General features: G+C 41.0%; 3 protein-coding genes across 3 annotated transcripts in view; 1 reads left to right on the top strand and 2 right to left on the bottom strand.

Annotated features, from left to right (window-relative positions):
- lrrk1 (leucine-rich repeat kinase 1) overlaps positions 1 to 7,003 on the bottom strand; it is a 117,535-nt gene extending 110,532 nt beyond the window's left edge. Inside the window, 1 exon segment of the mRNA XM_030724165.1 lies at positions 6,870 to 7,003. The gene's annotated coding sequence lies outside the window, so the exon portion shown is untranslated.
- A 1,791-nt stretch (positions 7,004 to 8,794) lies between these two features.
- Positions 8,795 to 22,027, bottom strand: part of aldh1a3 (aldehyde dehydrogenase 1 family, member A3) — a 56,132-nt gene continuing 42,899 nt past the window's right edge. The window contains exons 11-13 of the mRNA XM_030724123.1: positions 10,355 to 10,512; positions 10,023 to 10,097; positions 8,795 to 9,925 (exon numbers count right to left, since the gene is read on the bottom strand). Of these exons, the coding sequence (XP_030579983.1) occupies positions 9,856 to 9,925; positions 10,023 to 10,097; positions 10,355 to 10,512 (303 nt within the window). The 3' untranslated portion in view covers positions 8,795 to 9,855. The remainder of the gene's footprint in view (positions 9,926 to 10,022; positions 10,098 to 10,354; positions 10,513 to 22,027) is intronic.
- LOC115776433 (uncharacterized) lies at positions 18,805 to 19,626 on the top strand. The gene is made up of 2 exons (XM_030724128.1): positions 18,805 to 19,427; positions 19,585 to 19,626. The coding sequence occupies exons 1-2, from the start codon at positions 18,840 to 18,842 to the stop codon at positions 19,609 to 19,611; spliced, it is 615 nt and encodes a 204-aa protein (XP_030579988.1). The 5' UTR covers positions 18,805 to 18,839; the 3' UTR covers positions 19,612 to 19,626.

The following is a 22,027-nucleotide window of genomic DNA, read 5'->3' as shown; positions in this document are numbered from 1 at the left end:
TGATCCATGTTTACTTCCACAAACACTGAGCACGCTCAATACACGTGTCGTTATAGCATCCTCTACTGTGCATGCGGGACACTTTTAGGTTGTTTGCAGTTCACACAGGAGATCACATACAAGTCGCATATATTTGGAAATGTGAACGACAACGCAGAAAAAATTGATTTCACAAAAAATCGGAATTGAGCATTAAAGCCTGCAGTGTGAACGTAGCCTCTGTCAACAAACTGCTCCCCTGATATCCTGAAATATGTGCGAAAGCGGCCGTGATGCAGCTTCAACTCAGGGATCAAACCATGAAACTCTCCCTGCTGCTGCTTTCTTATGAGTGGGATGAACCCCAAATCTCTGTTTCTTCCTTTTCTTGTTTAGTAACATCAGGACCTCATTACATCATCGCTTGATATTGACTTCATTTTTTTTTCACAGTGTGTTTTATGAGGACAATTTATTCGCAAAAACGCAATGTGTAACAGTCTTAACAAACTAGGTAAAATATGATTAAAAAAAAAAATGGCCCTCCACTGAGATGACAGAGCCAACAGTGGCCCCGAGGTCATTTGAGTTTGAGACCCCTGACCTAGTTTGATTACAAGAAAGCCTATGACTCAGTGCCACACACATGGATCCTAGAATGGCTAGAACAGCACAAGATCAACAGGACTCTAAGAGCCTTCATCAGGAACTCAGTGGGGATGTGGAAAACAACGTTAGTCACAAGCCACCATCAAGTGTGGGATTTACCTGCAAGATGCTCTATGCCCACTGCTGTTCTGCAAAGGCCTGAACCCTCAGCCAGATCATTAACAAGACTGGCTATGGATATCAACTATGGAACAGAACAAACATCAGCCACCTCTTCAACGTGGATGCCAGGAGTGAACAAGACATTGATTCACTGATTCATACCACAAGAATCTACAGCAATGACACTGGAATGTCATTTGAACTGGACAAATTAGTCAGATGGTAACAAAGAGAGGGTCAGATTACACTACCAGAAGGCAACATTGCAGACATCAATGACAACTGCAAGTACCTTGGAATCTCACAGGCAAATGGGAACCATGAAGAGGCCGCTAGAAAAGCTGCAACCTCCAAGTACCTACAGAGAGTAAGGGAAGTCCTGAGGAGTCAGCTGAAAGGGAAGAACAAGATCCCGGCAATAAGCACCTACACCCTGCTGGACATCAGATACCCTGTTGGGATAGTAAGCTGCCCAAAGGATGAGATAGAAGCTACTGACATCAAAAGAAGAAAGCTCCTTACCATGCACAGAGGGTTTCTCCCCAAAACCAGCATCCTAAGACTGTACGCTAAGTGGAAGAAAGGTGGCTGAGGACTACTATCTTGGATGAAACAGCAAAGATCCATGAGTACATTGGGAAGATGGTCACAAATGATCATGTGCTTAGTGAATACCTCAGGCAGCAGAAACCCAAGAAAGAAGAGGAGCAAGAACAGGAACAATCATGGAAAGACAGGCCCCTGCACGGCATGGACCACAGGCAGATAGAAGAAGTGACTGATATCAAAAAATGGCTTAACAAAGCTGGCTGAAAGATAACACAGGGGAACTAATCATGGCAGATCGATAGAGGCTGGGGTCTACCACACCAGGCAAGACCCCAGATGCAGGATGTGCAGAGACGCCTCTGAGACAATCCAGCACATAACAGCAGGGTACAAGATGCTAGCAGGAAGGGCATGCATGGAACACCATAACCAAATGGCTGGCAAAGAATAGGAACATCCATCCATCCATTCTCTTCTGCTTATCCGGGGCCAGGTCGCGGGGGCAGGAGCCTAAGCAGAGAAGCCCAGGCTTCCCTCTCCCCAGCCACCTCCTCCAGCTCATGCGGAGGGACCCCAAGGCATTCCCAGGCCAGCCGAGAGATATAATCTCCCCAGTGTGTCCTGGGTCTACCATGGGGCCTCCTCCCGGTGGGACATGCCCAGAACACCTCACCCAAGAGGCGGCCAGGAGGCATCCTAATCAGATGCCTCCTGGAACATCTGTTTCAAATATGGCCTGGAAGTCCTGAGGTCAAAATGGGATATAGGTGGTTGAGAATGACTAAGCTAAGATCATCTGGGACTTCCAAATCCAGAAGGGCAAACTGGTGATGGCTAACCAACCAGACTTAGCAGTGGTAGACAAGCAGAGGAGGAAGGCTGTAGTGATAAGACATAGCAATACCGAGTGATAGCAACATCAAAAAGAAGGAACACGAGAAGCTTTGGGGGCAGTGACCAAACTGGGAGAATGGCTCCATCAGATTCCATTGCCCCAGGGCGAGTGGGGATTTTATTTTTTAGTTTTTTTTGTTTTTTTGTTTCCCAAAAAAGAAAGATTCATTTTAACATTGATCTGTTTGTTTTTCAACTGTTTGACAGTTACCAGGGGGGCTGGAGCCTATTTTTTCTTTTCATTTTTCCATTTTGACCCTATTGCTTTTTTTAAATTATTTTACTAACACATACTATTCAGCCACCCATTTTCTTTAAACACGTAGTTCAGGGTTTCTGACTGGTAAATACAAATTCATTACATTTATATTCTTGGATTATTTTTTCTAAAAAGTTAGGAAAGCAACATTTAAGGCAACACTGATGCTATCTTACAGATAAAATACAGATTCTTCAGTGTCTTCCACAGACCAAGGAACAGGGACTATTCATTTAACACTGGTGTCAGATCGGGGCTTTGTATCAGGAGATATCAAAGCCTAGATATCAGTATTAATTGGAACTGAAAAAGTTGGTCAAAGTCCTTGGAGGAAACAAACTGCTCACAGAAAGGCTCCCACCGACCCTGTGGAATTTTCTTCACTGGCGTTATATAAAGCAAAACAAGCACACCTAGCACCCCCTTTTCCCATGGCCTTGTCTGGCTCCAATGGCAAATGGATTGTTTTTTGATATAGCGCTATTCTACTCTGCTTTAGTACTCAGCACTTTATACAACATGCCTCATTCACCCATATTCATAGAAGCACTTTTCTTCTAATCCTAAATTGTTACAAAAGAACATTCACACACATTCACCCTCTGATGAACACGTCAAAAGCAACTTGGGTTCAGTATCTTGCCCAAGAGATGCAGACTGGAGTAGTCAGAAATCAAACCACTGACCCTCCGATTAGTAGATGACCTGTTCTGTCTATGGAATTATGTTTATGTCGAAAATCATGAGAGAAAAAAAAAATTATATATATTATATATATATACACACATATAAATAATCCAAGCAATTAATTTCATTTTGCAAATAATTTCATTCATTCGTCGCGCATAAATTCAGCAACCTGCATGTGTAGAACTCAACAGCCACCGGCACAAAGAAGCCATCACACACGCGAGCCTCTGCTTTGCACGCTGCTGCAGTTTCACACTCTCCCGAGTAACCCTCTGCGCTCATCCAGACATGGTGCAGTTGGGTCACCAAAAAGTGCTTTTGGGACTTCGTAAATCGTCCGAAGAAAGTTTCAGTTTCCCAACTACTTTCATATCCATTGTATCAAGTTGACTTTAGGCTGTTGTAAATGAATGTTGGTCAAGCTCCCACACTTTTTATGAATTTATTGCAAGCAGATAAAGAATGAGCACATTGTAAAATATGTCCACCCTGTCATGGACAAAGTCAAATGAAAATTAAATACATTTTCATACCAACGTGATTATACAATGCACATTTTCAGATAGCTAGTTTGTCCCTTGCTCAATAATAATATTTATTTGGTAAAATAAACCTTTTGAAAATAGTGAAATAATTGCAAATTGCTTGTGTCTTCAAAGAATCTGTGATAGCTGTGTTTTCCTTTTTAAATAAAATCTCTAAAAACCGCAATCTGATCACTTTTCCAAACAATATTATTTGGCAGTGATCAGTTTATTAAGAAACGTGAAAAGCTCTTACTAACTTGTGACGATAACTTGATTATTTTCAAAAAATTGAAAAATTACAGGGTGGACAGTACAATGACAGGGTGGACAAAAATGTGTTAACTGCTGACATGAATAGATTTATTAAGAGCTTTCTCAACAAAAGTGAACATTACAAAATATAAATATGAACATTCATAAGCTTTTTGCATCACAATTAAGATCTATAATAGGGTCTAAGGTGGCAAAAGGAAGTTCTCTTGGAGTCACTTCCTAAGTTCTTCATTGTATTGTACATAAACTCTGCATTTTTGTCTTAAGTTGTGTGACTGTTTGCTTGTGTCCAGTTTCCATTTGACTAACATAATCTTTCAGAGGGCAGCACAGTGGCGTGGTGGTTAGCACTGCTGCAGTTAGAATGACATCTAGAGGGTCCGGGTTTGATTCCACCTTGGCCCGGACCTCTCTCTCTCTGTGTGGAGTTTGCATGCTCTCCCTGAGTCTGTGTGGGTTTCCTCCCACAGTCCAAAGACATGCAGTTACTGGGGTTAGGTTAATTAGTCACTCTAAATTGCCCATAGGTGTGAATGGTTGTCTGTCTCTAGCCCTGCGACAGGCTGGCGACCTGTACAGGGTGTACCCTGCCTCTCACCCTATGTCAGCTGGGATAAGCTCCAGCCCCCCCGCGACCCTGAACAGGATAAGCGGAAGAGAATGGATGGATGGATGGATGGATGGAATCTTGTAGCAACAAGGATGTTACTTAAAAAAATAAAAATCTCATTTGTACTGATGCATTTCTCCCACAGCAAGTTAAGGCAGCAGGATACTCCTCTCTCTTTTTTTTTCTATGCCCCCCTCCCCCCTTCTCTGTCTCAGTGAGCTCAGGGATACCCTTCTTCTTTCCAGTGTTTCTGTCTTTATGCCAACTCTTCCTCTGTCTGTACAGCATCATGGCGTTCCCAATACTGCCGTGCTGTCTCTGCTCCACCTGGACTCATTGCTCTAAAAAGACAACTCACCAATGATTGACCCTGTTTAGCAGTATGAGCCTAATTTGAGAAAAAAAGTTCAAAGAACTCTTAAATTATCACCATCTCATCAAAATATGTAAAAAAAATAAAAGAAAATCCCAACTAGAGAATACAATGTCCACCCTGTCATGTGGGGACAGGGTGGACATTTTTGGATTAATTTAGTATCTAAGAAGCACACGGTGGACCATCAGCTACCAAACTTATCGGTTACTGAAGGAGACCACATGCTGTTTTCAAAATATATTTAAACTTTCTGAAAACATTTTCTATTAATCAGCCTTTCCTCTGACAGGGTGGACATGTTAAGGTTGACCACACCTAACTACCAACATAATTACATGAAAATTAGGAAATATAAGTGGAGCTGCTCACTGTAGCTGCCGCAGCTGTTTCAACCTCCACTGAAGAAAGACAGATTCAGGGTGTTGATGTTACTGATTTCATTAGTTGGTTTCTTAAAGTGGCAATTACTCCATGATGACAGGGTGGACAGTAGTTTTAGGGATGTGCACAAAATGTTAAATAAAATGATAAAAATGGAGACAAAAAAATCAGAACGGTCTGTTTTACCCAAGAATTTGATAAGAGTAATAACAACATTTAAAAAGTATTTTCATTTTGTGCCATTTAATACCTTAGTACACTGCTTGAAAGGAGCAGACCAGAGTGTGGGACATAGCAAAAACAGATCCATCCAACCAAAGAAAATGGTATAAAATTAGTGAAATTCATTTTAAGAAACTTGTTCCTGTACTGATGTGTGTCAGTGTATCCACAGTGATAATAATACCTAAAATTTTCATTATTTTGAAACATGTTAACAATAATTTATTGATTCTGATGAGGACACCAAAAGGTACTTTATACTGATATTGACCCAGTTACATGTGTTTGCTGCAGACTAACTTTGTGCTGGGAGATTTATTTGTCTCTGTTTTGGCCAAATTTCCCCCCTGATCTTCATTATTCTTTCGTATTTGTGGTTTTAATCATTAAAGGTTTGTGATGCTGTACAATAACTTATTGGGACAGGAGTGCAGAGACTTCAGAACGTGCCTTTGAATCCTCTAGTTTTAAAGATTTATTCAGCATCAAAGTAATCCAGTGATAGTTGTCAGTATTTCCACAGAAAACAATAATTAGCAAACTTACTTCGCGTTTACAAAAGCACTTGTGTTGCTGCCACAGTGTAACTCGGTTTAACGCAGTAACCTGAACTGTCCATCAAAGCGACCAATCACATTAGGCACCGTCCAAATAATGTCAACTGACGCGAGGGAGGGCGCAGGATTCAGCTCCGAGTACAGCGGACACTAGAGTGCGCGATGGCTTCTTTGTGCCCGTGGCTGCTGAGTTCTACTGAATGAACGCGTACTCTCGCGAAATGAAATTATTTGCTCAAATTGTTTTGGTTTTTTTTGTTTGTTTTTTACATAAATCTAATTCCATGAACAGCCACCCTGATGCAGTCATGCAGTTAAGATGGAATTATTGCAGATAAACTTTTTTTTGTTGTTGTTGTTTTTGATGGTACACACACACACACACACACACACACACACACACAGTGCATGGGAATAAGCATTTCCTAGCTTTACTCTGGTGTGTCAGTAAGGTGTGCGGCGTGTCCGTTTGCAGATTTAGCCACTGGCAGTCCAAATATCTGCGCGTCTCTGCCATGTTGTACGTTGCGCAGCAATTTTTGTACTCTAACCACCTTCTGGATAATAACAACAATCATAATAACCGTTTGAAAACAATGCTTTCATTAATGGCACCTGTCACGTGTAAAATAGCAGATTGTTTTGTTTCTTTACCAGCTTGGTTTCTTTTTCTACGGTGACTGCGTCAAACAGATTCAATGAGACAAATCGCGACAACTCATAGTTGCTGCTTCACCATGGGGCATATAACATTATAGCACAGCGTTATTATCCCACTCACCGCATGGCTGAGAGGTCCAGTGAGAGCCAGAGGAGGTTTTGCAGCTTTTTATATTTTGCAGCCGCGATTTTTCTCACAAAAATCTTTTACTAGACTTCCTGATTTCACGATGCAAACTTTCCATTCCAGACGAATTTCGTCAAGTCGGCTTAGACAACAAGAATTTCCGGTAATTTGCCGGATTCGTTTTTCAAAATAAGGCACAAAACTATTCGTAGTGGAAACTTGTTCTCAATAAAAGAAAAAAGAAAGTCCAACAAACTAAAAACACAACATTAAAGCACTTAAACAGCGACCCCACTGATGTTAAAATACCACGAAGATTTGAGTACATATTCTTTTTGAATATTTAGATGTTCATTCATCACAGTGACAACAGAACTGGTATTTTCTATACTTGCAGTCTTGGTAATAAAGTTTAAATGTGTACATTTTTTACATATCAAGACATAATAAAAATCATCTGGTCTGTAGCAGGTCTTAACATTAATAATTACAAGCTTGAATGAAATAGAAAATATGACATATTTGACATGCCAGGATTTATTTAACAAAGATTAAGGCAAAATGCAGAAGCAGTGCATGAAGAACTAAGTATACCCTGTTAATCAAAAGCTTGTAGAACCACTTTTAACTGCAACAACTTGAAGTTTTCTACATGACTTTCACAGTCTCTCACATAGCTGTTCTTTACAATGTTGCTTCATTTCATTGAGGTTTCCAGGTGTTCATTTACACACAGGCCTCTTCAGGGGCCAGGAAGCAGGTTTAACTAAAAACTCTGTCTGTGACCCTAAAATGAGGAAACTGTTTGAGAAAGAGAGCTAACTTCAACACTGAGACAGTTACCATGGTAACAGACTCTGTGACCTTCACCTGGCAGGTTTTATCCTACAAACTGACCCTCTGACCCCTCCCCTCCTGCTGCACCTGAACCACCTGTCTGACACTCTGATTCATTTCCTCTTTCATAAAGTGGCTGCAAAGATCACTGATGGAAAAATGTCTGATCCCGGAGATGATGGGAATGTTCGAGTGAAGATGAGGCTGAAATGATTTGAAGACTTCAAAACTGAACTATAATACTTTAATACTATAATTTAATGCTATATACTTTTAATACTATATACTTTTAATACTTTAATACTATAATTTAATGATATGTACTTTTAATACTATATACTTTAATACTATATACTTTTAATACTTTAATACTATAATACTTTAATAATTTGAATAATTATTCAGTAAAATTTTAATCAATTAATGGCCTAATCACACACTCAGACTAAGGATAACAATAAGGTCTGAATCACAGATTTCATCCTGATGGATCACTGTTTTTTTCTTTTTATGCTTAAGTTTTTTTTGGTAATCTCTATTGATTGTTCAGGTAGCGGTTCAAAAGTGGCAATCATCACCCCTCCACAGCTGGCACAAGGTGTTTGTGCTGTGTTTGGTTTTCACGTAGCACTGTGCGTTATGGCTAAAAATCTCCACTTTAGTCTGTACCAGATGTCTGTTCCAGATGTCTTGTGGTTTAATCAGATTCAACTTTGCAAACCTAAGCCATGCTGCAATGTTCTTTTTAAAAAAGAAAGGTTTTCAAACAAGTCATACTTGCAGGGTCTGATCCTGGAATGAATTTGCTGGGATGTTCACTCCTGGAAAGATGGCAACTATCTTAAATGTTTTCTACTTACTCAATTTTCTCATATTTCTACTAACAAAAATGAAATAAATCAAATAAATAACCTTTCATATTATTAATGCCATCCCAAAGCATCCCAAAGGCCTTTTCAGATAGAAAGAAATCACATTCTTATACATACAATGCAAATTACAAACAAAGTGTATTTTAGTTCTTTTATTCTGAATTGCTATTAAAGTACAAAAGTAATGTGAGAAAATAGTAAAGTGGTGCTACCCAGGCAGTGATAACATTCTTGCTGTAACAGTGCTAAAATGAAAATGGCAAGGTAAATATTACCTTGTGTAATACTGGAAACAATATTTCTTTTAACATTTGAAAGGAGCCTCCTCCTCAGCAGAGAGAATGTTCGTATTACAAGATTATAATTAAAAAGTGTATCTGCATACATCAGCTACTCAACTCCTAAAAATGGACAGTGATCTGATCTTGCTATATCGCCAATCTCCCAACTAATCTTTGAAACTCAAGAAAAATCCAAACGAAACCAAATCACTGTGGATGAGCGGATGTTTTATTAGTTTGTGCCTCTCATAAAGTCAATCTGCTGTAAGGAACAGAACAGACAGGCAGAAATTTTTTTTCAGCCTTAGGTTAAGAGACACGCCCACGCAGTCCACGTGACAGAAAACACAAAATCTATTTCATGTACTTTCCCTGTGGAGTCAAAGAATAGACTGAGTTTCTGGTCTAAGGATCTAAGTTTCAATACAGAGGAAGTAAAATGCTTGGAATAAAGAAGTCTAGTACGGCTGTGTGTGAAAATTTAATCACTGAAACATAACCCTGAACAAAGTGCACAGACAACAAGAGCAAACCAAACCAAACCCAATGACAGCATCCTCCAGGGAAGGCTGAAGTGTATTAGTCAGGGATCAGCTGATGATGGAGATCAAGGAGAGCCTCGGTTGTAGACAAGTTTCAGATTTCTCTATTTTTACTTTACCTGCTGTGCTCTTTGGGTTAGCTGGAATACACTGCCTGAATGCAGTCGCTAATTTTGAATAATATACAGAACTCACTGTACTTCCAGGGAACTTTGCAATAAATTATTGAGGTACTTTTTGAAAAATACAACAGGGCATTATCAGTTTTATATGCTGGCACTATATATTTACCTATGGGAGAACAAAATAGGACTCTGATATACTGTAATACCCTCATCCTTGTTTCAGCATAGTTTGTTAAAGTCATTGGGAGTGTGTAGGTGGTAGAGAATTATGATGTGGTCTGGTGGGACAGGAAGTGCAGAGCACTGGATTTTCCCAGTTCTTCTCAGATGGTTTCATTCAGTTTGATGGTGACTGTTTTCACCTCAGAGTACTCAGCCAGAGCATACTTGCCACTGAAGGAACAGAGACAACATATAAAACAAATTAGCAAATCCAAATCCAAGTGGTATAATGAAGAATATGAATGATAAAGAAACTGAGGCTTCTTACAGCTCTCGTCCATTGCCTGACATCTTGTACCCTCCGAAGGGAGTCTGGGCATGAAGGGCGTTATAGCAGTTTATCCTTAATAGAGGGAGTGAGAGCTCAGTGGTGCCTCATTTTATTGGCTGTCAGCTCTTTCATGTGTTCAGTCAACATACAAACTTCTGCAATATCCCAGCCAAAGTATAAATAATAAATAAATAATTTAGCATTCGATCAATTTGTTTTCAGTTCTAGAATAAAAAGTGTTAATATTGGCCAGTGTGTTACATATTCATTTACATCAATCTTAGCTTGAAACTAACCCTCTGCTGCCAGGACCATAAACAGGGACTTACCAGACAGTGCCAGTCTCCAGTGCTGCAGACACAGATAGAGCTTTATCCATACTTGTTGTGAAGACTGCTGACACTAGGCCATATTGCGAGTTGTTTGCTCTCTCTATGGCCTCCTGTTGGCTCTTAAAGCTGAATATACACTGCACTGGTCCAAAGATCTGGAAACAGGAATGTATCACTGAATATCAGCCACATATAAAGAGAAGTGGTTCACAGTCTTCAAGAGTGTATGCTACTGTGAACTGTGAACAGCCATCCATCTAAAGTTAAGATATAATGAAAAAATAATGGAAGAGAAAATATATTTATTTTCTTCACTAATTAAAATATACGTACAGCAAGCCTATTAGTCATGTTGCATGTTGATACAGTCTAATTTAATTTCAATGCATTCAGCAAGGATTTTCACACTTTCCCCTTTATCCATATATCTTATCTGAATGCAGATTGTGTAGCAGATGACAATTTTCTGGTTGTTACACAGACCACTAGTCCACCCCTAAAACATTCACTCTACTTTTTTCCCACTGTGATCAGTTTAAAAAAAAATAAAACAAAACTCCATCCATCCATCCATCCATCCATCCATCCAATGGGGGCTTGAGCCTATCCAGAACTCTGCGTCCTGGTCTGTATGTAGGTACATACAGACCAAAAAAAAAACAAGTACTGATACCTCGAATCTGTTTTCTGATAATACACAGGAGAAAATGTTAAAAACTGCATTGTGGGCAAAAAGGGTCACAATCACCGTGTGAACAACACTGGCGTTCACATGTTTGTTTAATAGTTTTGACATATCATATAGATCACACAACTTTAGATCCTGCTGATGTTCATCAGTGGATGATTATGAACCAGCAGATGAGGATACTGTCCAGTACACTAGAGTCACAGCAATAAAATGCTCCCCTCTAATGTTCAGTAAAATAAGTAAAAGGAACATACCATCTCATGCCAAAGGAAAATTGTCACAACCTGAACAAGCAATATTGTATACACATCACTTTTGGTGTTTGTTGGAGTTATGGTATAAATTCCATTCTGTTTATTATAAATTATCATATCTTCTGTTTGTATATTTTCTATAAGTTGTTTTATGTGCATATGATACTGTTGTTTTTATGTTTGAAATGGGAACACGTGGTGGTATTTCTTACAAAGGAAGTTGTAGTTACCTGCAGGCTGCTCTCAGCCTGCAGAGAACACATATAGGATACGTGTCTCGTATACGCCATGTTACATGCGCACATGTCACAGTATGCTTACGACCATATATGGTAAGGAAAAACCCAAGAATGTTGTTTATTACATGCTGTAAACTGTGTTTGATGTAACCCACGTGATCTTATTGTGAAAATCCGAATAAAAGCGCTGCGCAGGAAGCAGTTCGCCAGGACAGATAACTTCCGCTCAGCTGAGAGCTGAGTTCAAGGAACGGATCTCTCCTCCTTGCGCAAGTTCAAAAGAGTTGTGTGTTTGTCCTCTGAGTTTTTAAAATGATCTGAACCTATCATTTTTTGGTCCTTCGAGCCGGAGCGGGACAGTTGCTGACTGACGCTGGAGGAGACGAACACCGAAGACTGTCTGACAGCCAGGATCATCAGTTGACCTGAAGAGAAGTCCTGAACCGTGAATTCGTCTTCAGGCCGGTGATTAGCTTCGCTCCTCCAGCGCCGTTCATCGCTCTCCCGGAGTCCGAGGGGACGTAACACCAACTGTAACAGGTATGTGAAAGCCGCGCGTTATAAATTAGGTAGGCTCGCCGAAAGGAGTCCGTTTTATCCGATAGTTACCGCTGTGGTTTTCGGTTCAGAAACGCACAGGTCTGCTCAGGTTGGAAGAACGTAAAAAAAGAACTCCAGTGGTTACCGCTATACTTCTGAACCTTGGTCCAGATTTCTGGACCAGTGAGGTATAGGTCTGCTTCGGGCTGGAGAAAATTGGTTATCCTCAGTGGTTACGCTGCATTGGGAATGGCAGGCTGCACACGCTGAGAAGACGGTACTGTGGGGTTTACTTTTGGTAATAAAAAGAAAGTAAATAGGCAACTCTCGCCAGGAAGAGAGGTTTCCCAAATTCGGATTTTAGAGATTTAAAATAGGCGCCGAAAATACGCGTATGTGTGTGTGAATGTGAGTGAATGAGAGCTTGAACGCCGCCTTTTGACGTGGAAGCAGCAGCGTGAAGGGATACCCTACGGGTGCCAACGAACTTTACGGCCTGTTGAAGTACACAGTGACGGGCGGATTTGTTATTAGGTCCCAGAAGGACACGTGGTCCGATCGGGACAAAGCACGGGAAGTAAAATGGGGATTATGAACAGTAAACTGAGTAAGCCTGCCCTAGAGGGGGATTTAAAATATATGGAGAGATACTCTCCGGGCAGCACAACGTTCTGCAATAAATGGAAGAAAAAGTATGGTTTTAGTGGAAAGTTAGAGTTAAGGGGATGTGAAGATTTGGTAAGAAATTTAAAAATAAGTGTGGCAACACAAGAAGGGAAGTGTAAAGTTGAAAAAGAAAGACAGTTAATGGTAGCAAAAACGTGGTTGGAACAAGCACAGAAAAGGGCCGCGGGCAGAGAACAAAAGAAGGGAAAACAAACCTCCTGTAATGTGCATGCTGCATTGTTAAGGCCAGAGGATGAGACAGTTAGGCCTTGTAGGGTGCAACCCCCACCTCAACCACCTCCCCCAGCTCAGCCACCTCTTTCAGCCCAAGCATCTCCCCCACAGTTACAGGGGGCAGATGGTAATTTACAGGTTGAGGAGGAGGGGGATTTAGTGCAGCAATTAAATTTAACGGCAGGAAGGATGGTCCTTAGAAGTCATGATAAGAACAAACAAACAGGGAATGTGGTTGCCCTGGTACAAGGAGGTTATCCAGATTTAGAGCCCCTCCTGTGTAAATATGGTGTGAAACATTGCTCGGGGGCTGAGAGTTGTGATTGTTCTGTGAGACATTCAGACTCTTTACGGCCGGCAGTAAACACATTTCCTATGGTGGAAGTAGCTAATCCACATAGGGGTGTTGGTAATGATAATGCACAAACAATCTTAGTTTTTAGGCCGTGGACAAATGTAGAAATGTTAGAGGCAGTTAAAGGTCTGACATCTCATAAAACTAATGTAAACTTGTGGGCAACAGAGGTTGTAGGATTACAAGCCTCGTTTAATTTGAATGGTGATGAAATGGTTTCTGTATTCAGAAACCATTTTAAGCACGATTGGGGAAGAGTGAGAGGAGATTTCACTGGGAAAGATGCAGGAGGAGTAACACTGCCTCATGATTCAGTTGCTCTACGGCAGGGAATTCAGGGAGTAGTGTTGCGGACTAGAAACACACTGATTCCACCCCCAAATTATGATAAAATCTATCACTGCAAACAGAAAGACGGAGAGGGTGTTTTTGAATTCAGGGAAAGATTAGAGGAAGTGTTTAAAGCACACAGTGGCATACCAGAGGACCAAGACCCAAATGGTCCTTATCAAAGACAACTAAAACAAGCATTGATGTCTGGATTCCACCCAAAATATTCTGATTTCATACGCAAACATAATGTAAATCATGCCACAGGAAACCTCATGGACACTATGAATTGGGCTCATCATGCAGAAGAGGTGATAAAATCAAAAAAGGATAAGAAACCAGTGCAAGTTTTTTATAATCATGACAGCCAAACGGATGGCTCTGCAACTCAAGTGTTTTTGGTGGGAGATCAAAGGCCTCAAAGAGCAGAATTTAAATCAGGAGGTAGAGGCAGAGGCCGGGGAAGAGGCCGTGGTCAGTATAACAGACCTGTCCCCAGGGGAGACGGCTGTTGGCTGTGTGGAAAACAGGGACACATATCCAGAGACTGCAGGGACAGGAGGTTTAGGGATCCTCCATACAATCCAGTTTACAACAGCTCTACATGACTAGGTGAAGTTTCAGATGACATTGAGGTTACCAGTGTTGATCTGAAGCTAATATTAGCTGTAATCTCCACACCAGGTCAGAAACCTTTAATAACTCTCTTGGTAAATGGCAAAACAACTGAATTTCTGTGTGACTCAGGTGCAGATAGAACAGTGGTGAAGGAACACATCCCAAAATTAAAAGAATCTAAGAAGAGAGTTTTTGTAAAATCAGCTAATGGGCAATTAAGTGCCTTACCCCTTTCAGCTCCAGTGATAATTAGTGATCCAGAGACAGGAATTTACAGTCAGGGCCCTGTGGTGTTAAGTTCAGAGTGTCCAGTGAATTTGCTAGGGCGAGACATGCTTCAAGCTCTGGGAATTGCTATAGTTCCCACTCCAATGGGAATGCAGGCTACAGTGGTAAATCAGGTTCATGAAGTAGAAGAACTACCTCAGACTTATTACTACTGGAGCCTGGATTTTCCAAAATCAGATCTTGCTCAAACGGGTAGACAGCTATTAAATCTAATAGCTTCTTACCTAAAATCAGGGAGTGATTTGCAGCCTCCCGAAACTATGCACTGCACTCTCAGGTACAAGCAGACTCCAGGCCCAGACCAAACCTATGCAGAAAAGGTTAGGAAGCTGCAGACTCAAAAACTGAACTTGCATACTCTCTATGTGTTAAAACGAGAGTATAGTGGTGTCATTGTAACTTTGACTCCTGAAGCCCAAGGTCTGTATTCCTTTAATCCATTTTTATCAGTACCTCATGTGTCGCTGTCAAAACCTCCTACAGCTAAATGGGAAGATGTGGGCCAGCTTCTGTGCGATGCTGAAAAACTTACAGACTGGAGGGACATGGGTCAAGGTTGGTGGGAATCCTCTGATGGCCAGGTACAGAAAATCGAACTGCAGTGGACAGTCATGACTAAAGTCCATGAACACACAAATAGCTCTACATCAGCCTGATCTATGGTAAACATAGAAAATTTCCCAGAATTACAAATACTTCCTGATAGTTTGTGGTCAAAGGGAGCAGCAGACGTAGGATTATTAAGTACCGCTGACCCAGTAATTATTAAACCAAAATCTGATTACAGACCTTATGTACGTCAATATCCACTTAAACAAGACGCACAGGCAGGGATAGAGCCAGTAATCATGGAGATGCTGAAGGCAGGCATACTGATTGAAAAACCTGATGCTCGTTGTAATACCCCTATATTCCCAGTAAGGAAACAAGGTACAGATAAATGGCGTCTAGTGCAGGATTTAAGAGCTGTGAATCAAGCTGTACAAACTAGAGCACCCTGTGTTCCAGACCCACATACACTGCTAAATCAGTTGACCCCTGACAAAAAATGGTTTACGGTTGTGGATCTCAGTAATGCTTTTTTCTCGATTCCTTTACATGAGGATTCACAGGACTGGTTTGCCTTTACCTACAAGGGAAAAAAATTCTGTTACACGCGTATGGCTCAAGGGTTCACGGATAGCCCCACAATTTTTTCACAAGCTATTGCAAATTGCATGTCGCAGCTGTCAATAGCAAAAAATTCCCAAGTATTGACTTATGTGGATGACATTCTCATAGCATCAGACACAGAGGAGCATTGTAGAACACAGTCATTAGAAGTGCTACAACACCTGGCAAAAACAGGAAACAAAGTCAGTTTGGAGAAACTGCAGTGGGTGCAAAGGGAAGTAAGGTATTTGGGACACATTCTTTCACAGCAAGGGCGAAAGCTTCTGGAGTCTCGGAAAACAGCCATCATGCAGGCACCCAAACCACAGACAAAGAAACAGATGTTGGCATTTTTAGGCTTATGCAATTACTGTAGAGCCTGGGTTCCAAACTACGCACAAATGACACAACCATTGTTATCAGTTATACATGATGTGCCCATGGCAATGTCTGAAAATGTAAAATGGACTCTAGAAGCTGAACAGGCATTTACTGACGTTAAGCAAGCTTTAACTACAGAAATAATTCTGCCCTTACCAGATTATTCTAAACAGTTTGTTCAAACTGTAGATTGTAAAAATGGTTTTATGACTTCAGCCTTGTTGCAACCCTTTGGTGACAAACTGCGACCCATTGCTTATTATTCTAAACGTTTAGATGCAGTGTCAAGAGCACTTCCACCTTGTGTGCAAGCGGTATGTGCAGCAGCAATGTCAGTGGAATCTTCGAGTGAGTTAGTTTTGTTTCATCCACTGACATTGAAAGTACCACACGCGGTCTCAGTTCTGTTATTACAAAGTAAGATGACTTTCCTTTCACCAGCGAGACATTTAAGCTGTATTGCTCTGCTACTATCTCAGCCGCATATTACAATTGAGCGCTGTACTTCCTTGAATCCTGCTACATTGCTTCCTACTCCAGAAGATGGAGAACCACATGATTGTAAAGCTATAACAGAGCAAAATAGTAAACCAAGGGAGGATTTGTTAGATACGCCATTAACAGAAGGCGACGTGGTGTATATAGATGGGTCAAGCAGGAAAAATGACAGAGGTATTACAGAAACGGGGTATGCAGTAGTAACTGATAAACAAATCATTAAGGCAGAACAACTACCATCTCATCTTTCAGCCCAAGCAGCGGAACTTATAGCTCTCATAGAAGCCTGCTTATTTTATAAGGATAAGACTGTGACAATTTATACAGATAGCCAATATGCATTTTCAACAGTGCATCTTTTTGCAGCCCAGTGGGCAAGAAGGGGAATGCAGACGTCTACAGGTCAGCCAGTGAAACATGCTACATTATTAAAACAGTTGCTCTTAGCTATTATGAAACCCAAAAACATAGCTATCTGTAAATGTGCAGCCCACACTGCGGGCAAAGATTCTGTCACCTTAGGAAATGCCTTTGCAGATAAGATAGCTAAGGAAGCGGCACAGGGCCTTTATGGCCACAGCGACATATACTTACATATACAAGAGCCAATAAGCCAGGAGGTTTTACAGGACATGCAAACACAAGCCCCGAAAGCAGAAATAGAGCAGTGGCTTAGGGATGGTGCGACATTGAAGGATAACATTTATCATATTAATGATAAACCGGTACTCCCTAAAGCCCTGTTCAAAACTGCAGCATTATTGAGTCATGGGCCTTGCCATGTCTCAACAGGAGGGATGGTACAGACAATAAGTAAATACTTTTATGCAAAAGGCTTTAATAACTATTCAAAAAATTTTTGTAGAGCATGTTTAACTTGCTGTAAAAATAATCCACAGGGTAATCTGAGACCAAGAAGGGGTAGATTTCCAACACCTTGTTATCCTTTTCAGTTCCTTCACATGGATTTCATAGAACTGAATCAATGTAGGACTTACAAGTACTGTTTAGTACTTGTAGATCCTTTTACAAAATGGGTTGAAATTATTCCATCGGCAAAAGCGGATGCACTGACGGTTGCAAAAGCCTTATGTAAGACCATAATTCCTAATTATGGCATTCCAGAGAAGCTGTGGAGTGATAATGGACCACACTTTGTAAATGAGATAGTATCTAAGGTGTCTCAAAATTTAGGCATTGAACTGAAGAACCATTGTGCATACCACCCGCAGAGTGCAGGGTTAGTGGAAAGAACAAATGGGACGATAAAAAATAGGTTGAGGAAAAGCATGGCAGAAACGGGGAGACCTTGGGTGGACTGTATAGACCTAGTGAAAATGTACATGCGCATAACACCATCAGAATTAGGACTTACTCCGTATGAAATATTATATGGCAGACCATTCAGGCTGCCTGTATATACGGAGGAAGAAAAGGCAGAAGAGAGCTGTGATTTGAGTGACTGGATGAGGAAATTTTTACAAAGTAAACAAGTAATTGATGCTAGTAAACTGCCAGAAGCATCTTCTTTCTCTTCACAGGTGCCACTGATACAGCCAGGAGACTGGGTGCTGGTCAAGGTCATCAAACGGAAGTGCTGGTCAAACCCGAGGTGGGACGGTCCATATCAAGTTCTACTGACCACACCAACAGCAGTGAAAATCGCTGAAAGATCTACGTGGATTCATCTGAGTCACTGCAAGAAGGTGGAGCCACTTACTTCGGAGTAAAGGTGGAAGTCTGGTTACAAAGGGGGAAATTCCTTATAGTGGTTTTTTCGTCTCAACCCAGTGAAGACAACAACTGATCCCTACTCCTTTAGAATGGCACCCTTCTGCAGCCTCATAATTATTTTCAGCGTGAGCACACTGCTAATTTTAGGAGCAACATCTTCATTAAATTACACCCAGTACCCACATGAATATGCAACCAATGAATGGTGGCAGTTAATGAACGTCACAGCTCATGTTAATAATTGGACAAATTGTTATGTGTGTGCACATATGCCAGTGGCAGGACACAATACTGGACTGAGGCCTTACAATGTTAGCTGGGAGCACTCATGGTGTCTCTATGGGTTGGCTACACATCCAGGGAGAAGAGCTAAATGGAGTGAAGCAAATTTTACCTCAATTCTTAATGTAAAGGGGATAAGTTCTCCCATTAATAGAAACTGTTCTATGTTAACAGATTTGCTCACTTGGCCCAGCTAGCTAACCCCCTTCCTGAGGTACTGATGTTGACTCATTTGCCAGAGAAAGCTTTTCCAGCATGTGTTATAGCAAATGGAACCATCAAGGTGGGTAGATTACCAGCCACTCTCTGTAATGCTACCTATTCGTACTGTCCACCAACAGATGAGAGACAATGCCTGACCTGCCTCAAAAATATTGCTTGTTATAATAATCTAACTGTACGGAGGAAGGAATGTCAGTCTGACCTGGCCTACAGAATACAGATGGACACTGGAGAGCTGAGTCAGTGCTCACGAGTAGCACCAGGACCCAAGGGAACAAGAGTGTTAGCGGATTGGTATTTCATCTGTGGTCACAAAGCATACGTGTCCCTTCCCCCAGATTGGGGAGGCCTGTGTAGTGTTGCATATGTGTCAGATCATGTCTTTTTCATGCAGTACCAGGCCAGTCATACACATCACAAGACGAAGCGACAGGTTGGAGAGTGGCTCACGAGCCATTCAGAAGTCCCAGAGGAGCTCCGGATTTGGGGAGTCGGAGCGAAGATTGCCCAGTCTATCTTTCCAGGAATTGGACTGGGATTTGTGCGTGACCAAGTGGAAATAAATCGCTATGCACTATTACGTCTGGTAAATACAACTATAGCTCTAGGACAAGGAACTTTAAAAGAGTTAAGTTCACTCAGAGCAATGGTGATGCAAAACAGGATAGTATTAGATCTTTTGACAGCGTCCCAGGGTGGCGTGTGTAAGATTATTGGTAAGACATGTTGTACTTACATCCCAGATGAAGATGATGCTGGTGGAGCCATAAGGGAGGCACTCGACAGACTGACTGAATTACAGAAATATGTACAACAGCACACTCAGGAAAGCCAGAGTGATTGGTTTTCCTGGCTAAATGCGGGAACTTGGTGGCAGGTATTGTTGAAATGCCTGACTCCTGTTTTGTGTGTGTTAGTGTTGATTTGTGTGTTTACAATGTGTATTCTGCCCTGCATCAGATCCATGATAACAAAGATTTTTACTGGTTATGTTGTGTCATATTTGCAGCTTCAGATGGTCGACCAAGACGCTGAAATGCCTCAGGATATTTTGTAAATATGTATATATTTGGCAATGAATGAAACCCACACTGAAAATGTGCAAGCAAGTGGTGTGGCGTGGAAAAAAAGATGCCAGTGAAGTTATGATAAACAGGGGGGAAATGTTGGAGTTATGGTATAAATTCCATTCTGTTTATTATAAATTATCATATCTTCTGTTTGTATATTTTCTATAAGTTGTTTTATGTGCATATGATACTGTTGTTTTTATGTTTGAAATGGGAACACGTGGTGGTATTTCTTACAAAGGAAGTTGTAGTTACCTGCAGGCTGCTCTCAGCCTGCAGAGAACACATATAGGATACGTGTCTCGTATACGCCATGTTACATGCGCACATGTCACAGTATGCTTACGACCATATATGGTAAGGAAAAACCCAAGAATGTTGTTTATTACATGCTGTAAACTGTGTTTGATGTAACCCACGTGATCTTATTGTGAAAATCCGAATAAAAGCGCTGCGCAGGAAGCAGTTCGCCAGGACAGATAACTTCCGCTCAGCTGAGAGCTGAGTTCAAGGAACGGATCTCTCCTCCTTGCGCAAGTTCAAAAGAGTTGTGTGTTTGTCCTCTGAGTTTTTAAAATGATCTGAACCTATCAGTGTTCCTCACATATTGTTAGCCAGTGTGGTGAACTGTCCAAGCGTATATGGATACTAGTCCAATGGTCCTTATATAGCGCTTTTCTACTCTGTTTGAGCAACACGTTTACACTCACACCCATTCATACAAGTACTTCCATGCTAAGCTAAGTGCTTTTTTATTATTACACACATTCACACTCCAACACTTGCATCAGAGAGCAACTTGGGGTTAAGTATCTTGCCCAAGGATACATTAGCCAGGAATTGAACCGCCGACCTTCCGATCAGTAGGTGACCTGCTCTACCTCCTGAGCTACAGCCACCCCATGGGTCCCTGACACTTTCTCTTCTCCTCATCCTTTTGAGATATCCCACCTCTGGTTTGGCCTCGTTTGCTTTCTTTTTTGGATTTGCACAGACTTTGTGCAAATTGGATTTGAATCCATACACATGCATGTGGTCAGTTTTTGTCATCCCATTTTCAGTGCAGTCCAGTCTGTAGAGCAGCCAGTATGTCACCGCTGCCATGTATAAATGCCATGCACAAAGGAGCGTTACCGCAGATCCTTCCTCCCAGCAGCTGTAAGACTTTATAACCATCACTGCTCCCAACAAAAACCACAATAACCTACACAATGTAGGATAATATATAATATACTGTAAATAGTCCGGCCTGTTAAGGTTCAACACACAGGCACATCATGTACATTGTATATAGTGTTATTATTAGTAGTATTAAGGTTAATATTGTTTGTTGATTTTATATATATTCTTTTCTTAATAGTGTGAATTATTATATCTTTATTTATATTTATAATAACTGCGGCTGCTGTTACACCCAAATTTCCCCTCTGTGGGACAATAAAGGCTGTTTCTTCTTCTTCTTCTTCTATATCAAAGGAGAGACAGTGGTGCCACTTTTTTGAGTGTTAGGGTTACCTTACCTTACCTAAGGTACCCTAAACCTAAGCCTTTAAGTCTCCCTCAAGAAGTACCCCTTACTGCACAATGTTGCTCTGAGCCAACGAAAAGAAGATTCTGAAAATGCAGAATTTAAAAAAATCATAAACCCTGACAAAATCCCTCTCTACAACTTAAACACTCCTATATTTTTAAAAACTTTTTAGGATTTATGTCATTTTAAACAATTACTAGGGCAGTTATTCTTACCTTTGTCTCACACCATGTGCTCCTTGGACCATGTGTCAGAAAAGGATGGCCCGCTTTCAAATCATGCTTGATAGTGACTCCAACATGTTGCTGGAGTGAAATTTAATACTTTTTACAAACTTTTTTAACACTAATTGGTTTGCATCATTTAAGTTCACATGTACTGGGCATGGGGCTTAGAAAAACTTTCTGTTGTCCCAGGGCAACACTGTGCTGTAGAGGGCTAATATAACATTAGCACCTGGTTGGGTGAAAATGAGCATAGATCTATCAGTGTGGTCAAGCTGCTGTCTTTGCATGCACATGATTCTATTTTTGGAAGTGACATACTGTCAATGGATGCAGTGGTGGGAGAGAAACCTTACCAAGT

Source organism: Archocentrus centrarchus, unplaced genomic scaffold (assembly GCF_007364275.1).
Source record: "Archocentrus centrarchus isolate MPI-CPG fArcCen1 unplaced genomic scaffold, fArcCen1 scaffold_32_ctg1, whole genome shotgun sequence".
Taxonomy (NCBI): domain Eukaryota; kingdom Metazoa; phylum Chordata; class Actinopteri; order Cichliformes; family Cichlidae; genus Archocentrus; species Archocentrus centrarchus.
This window is presented reverse-complemented; position numbering and strand designations above follow the sequence as displayed.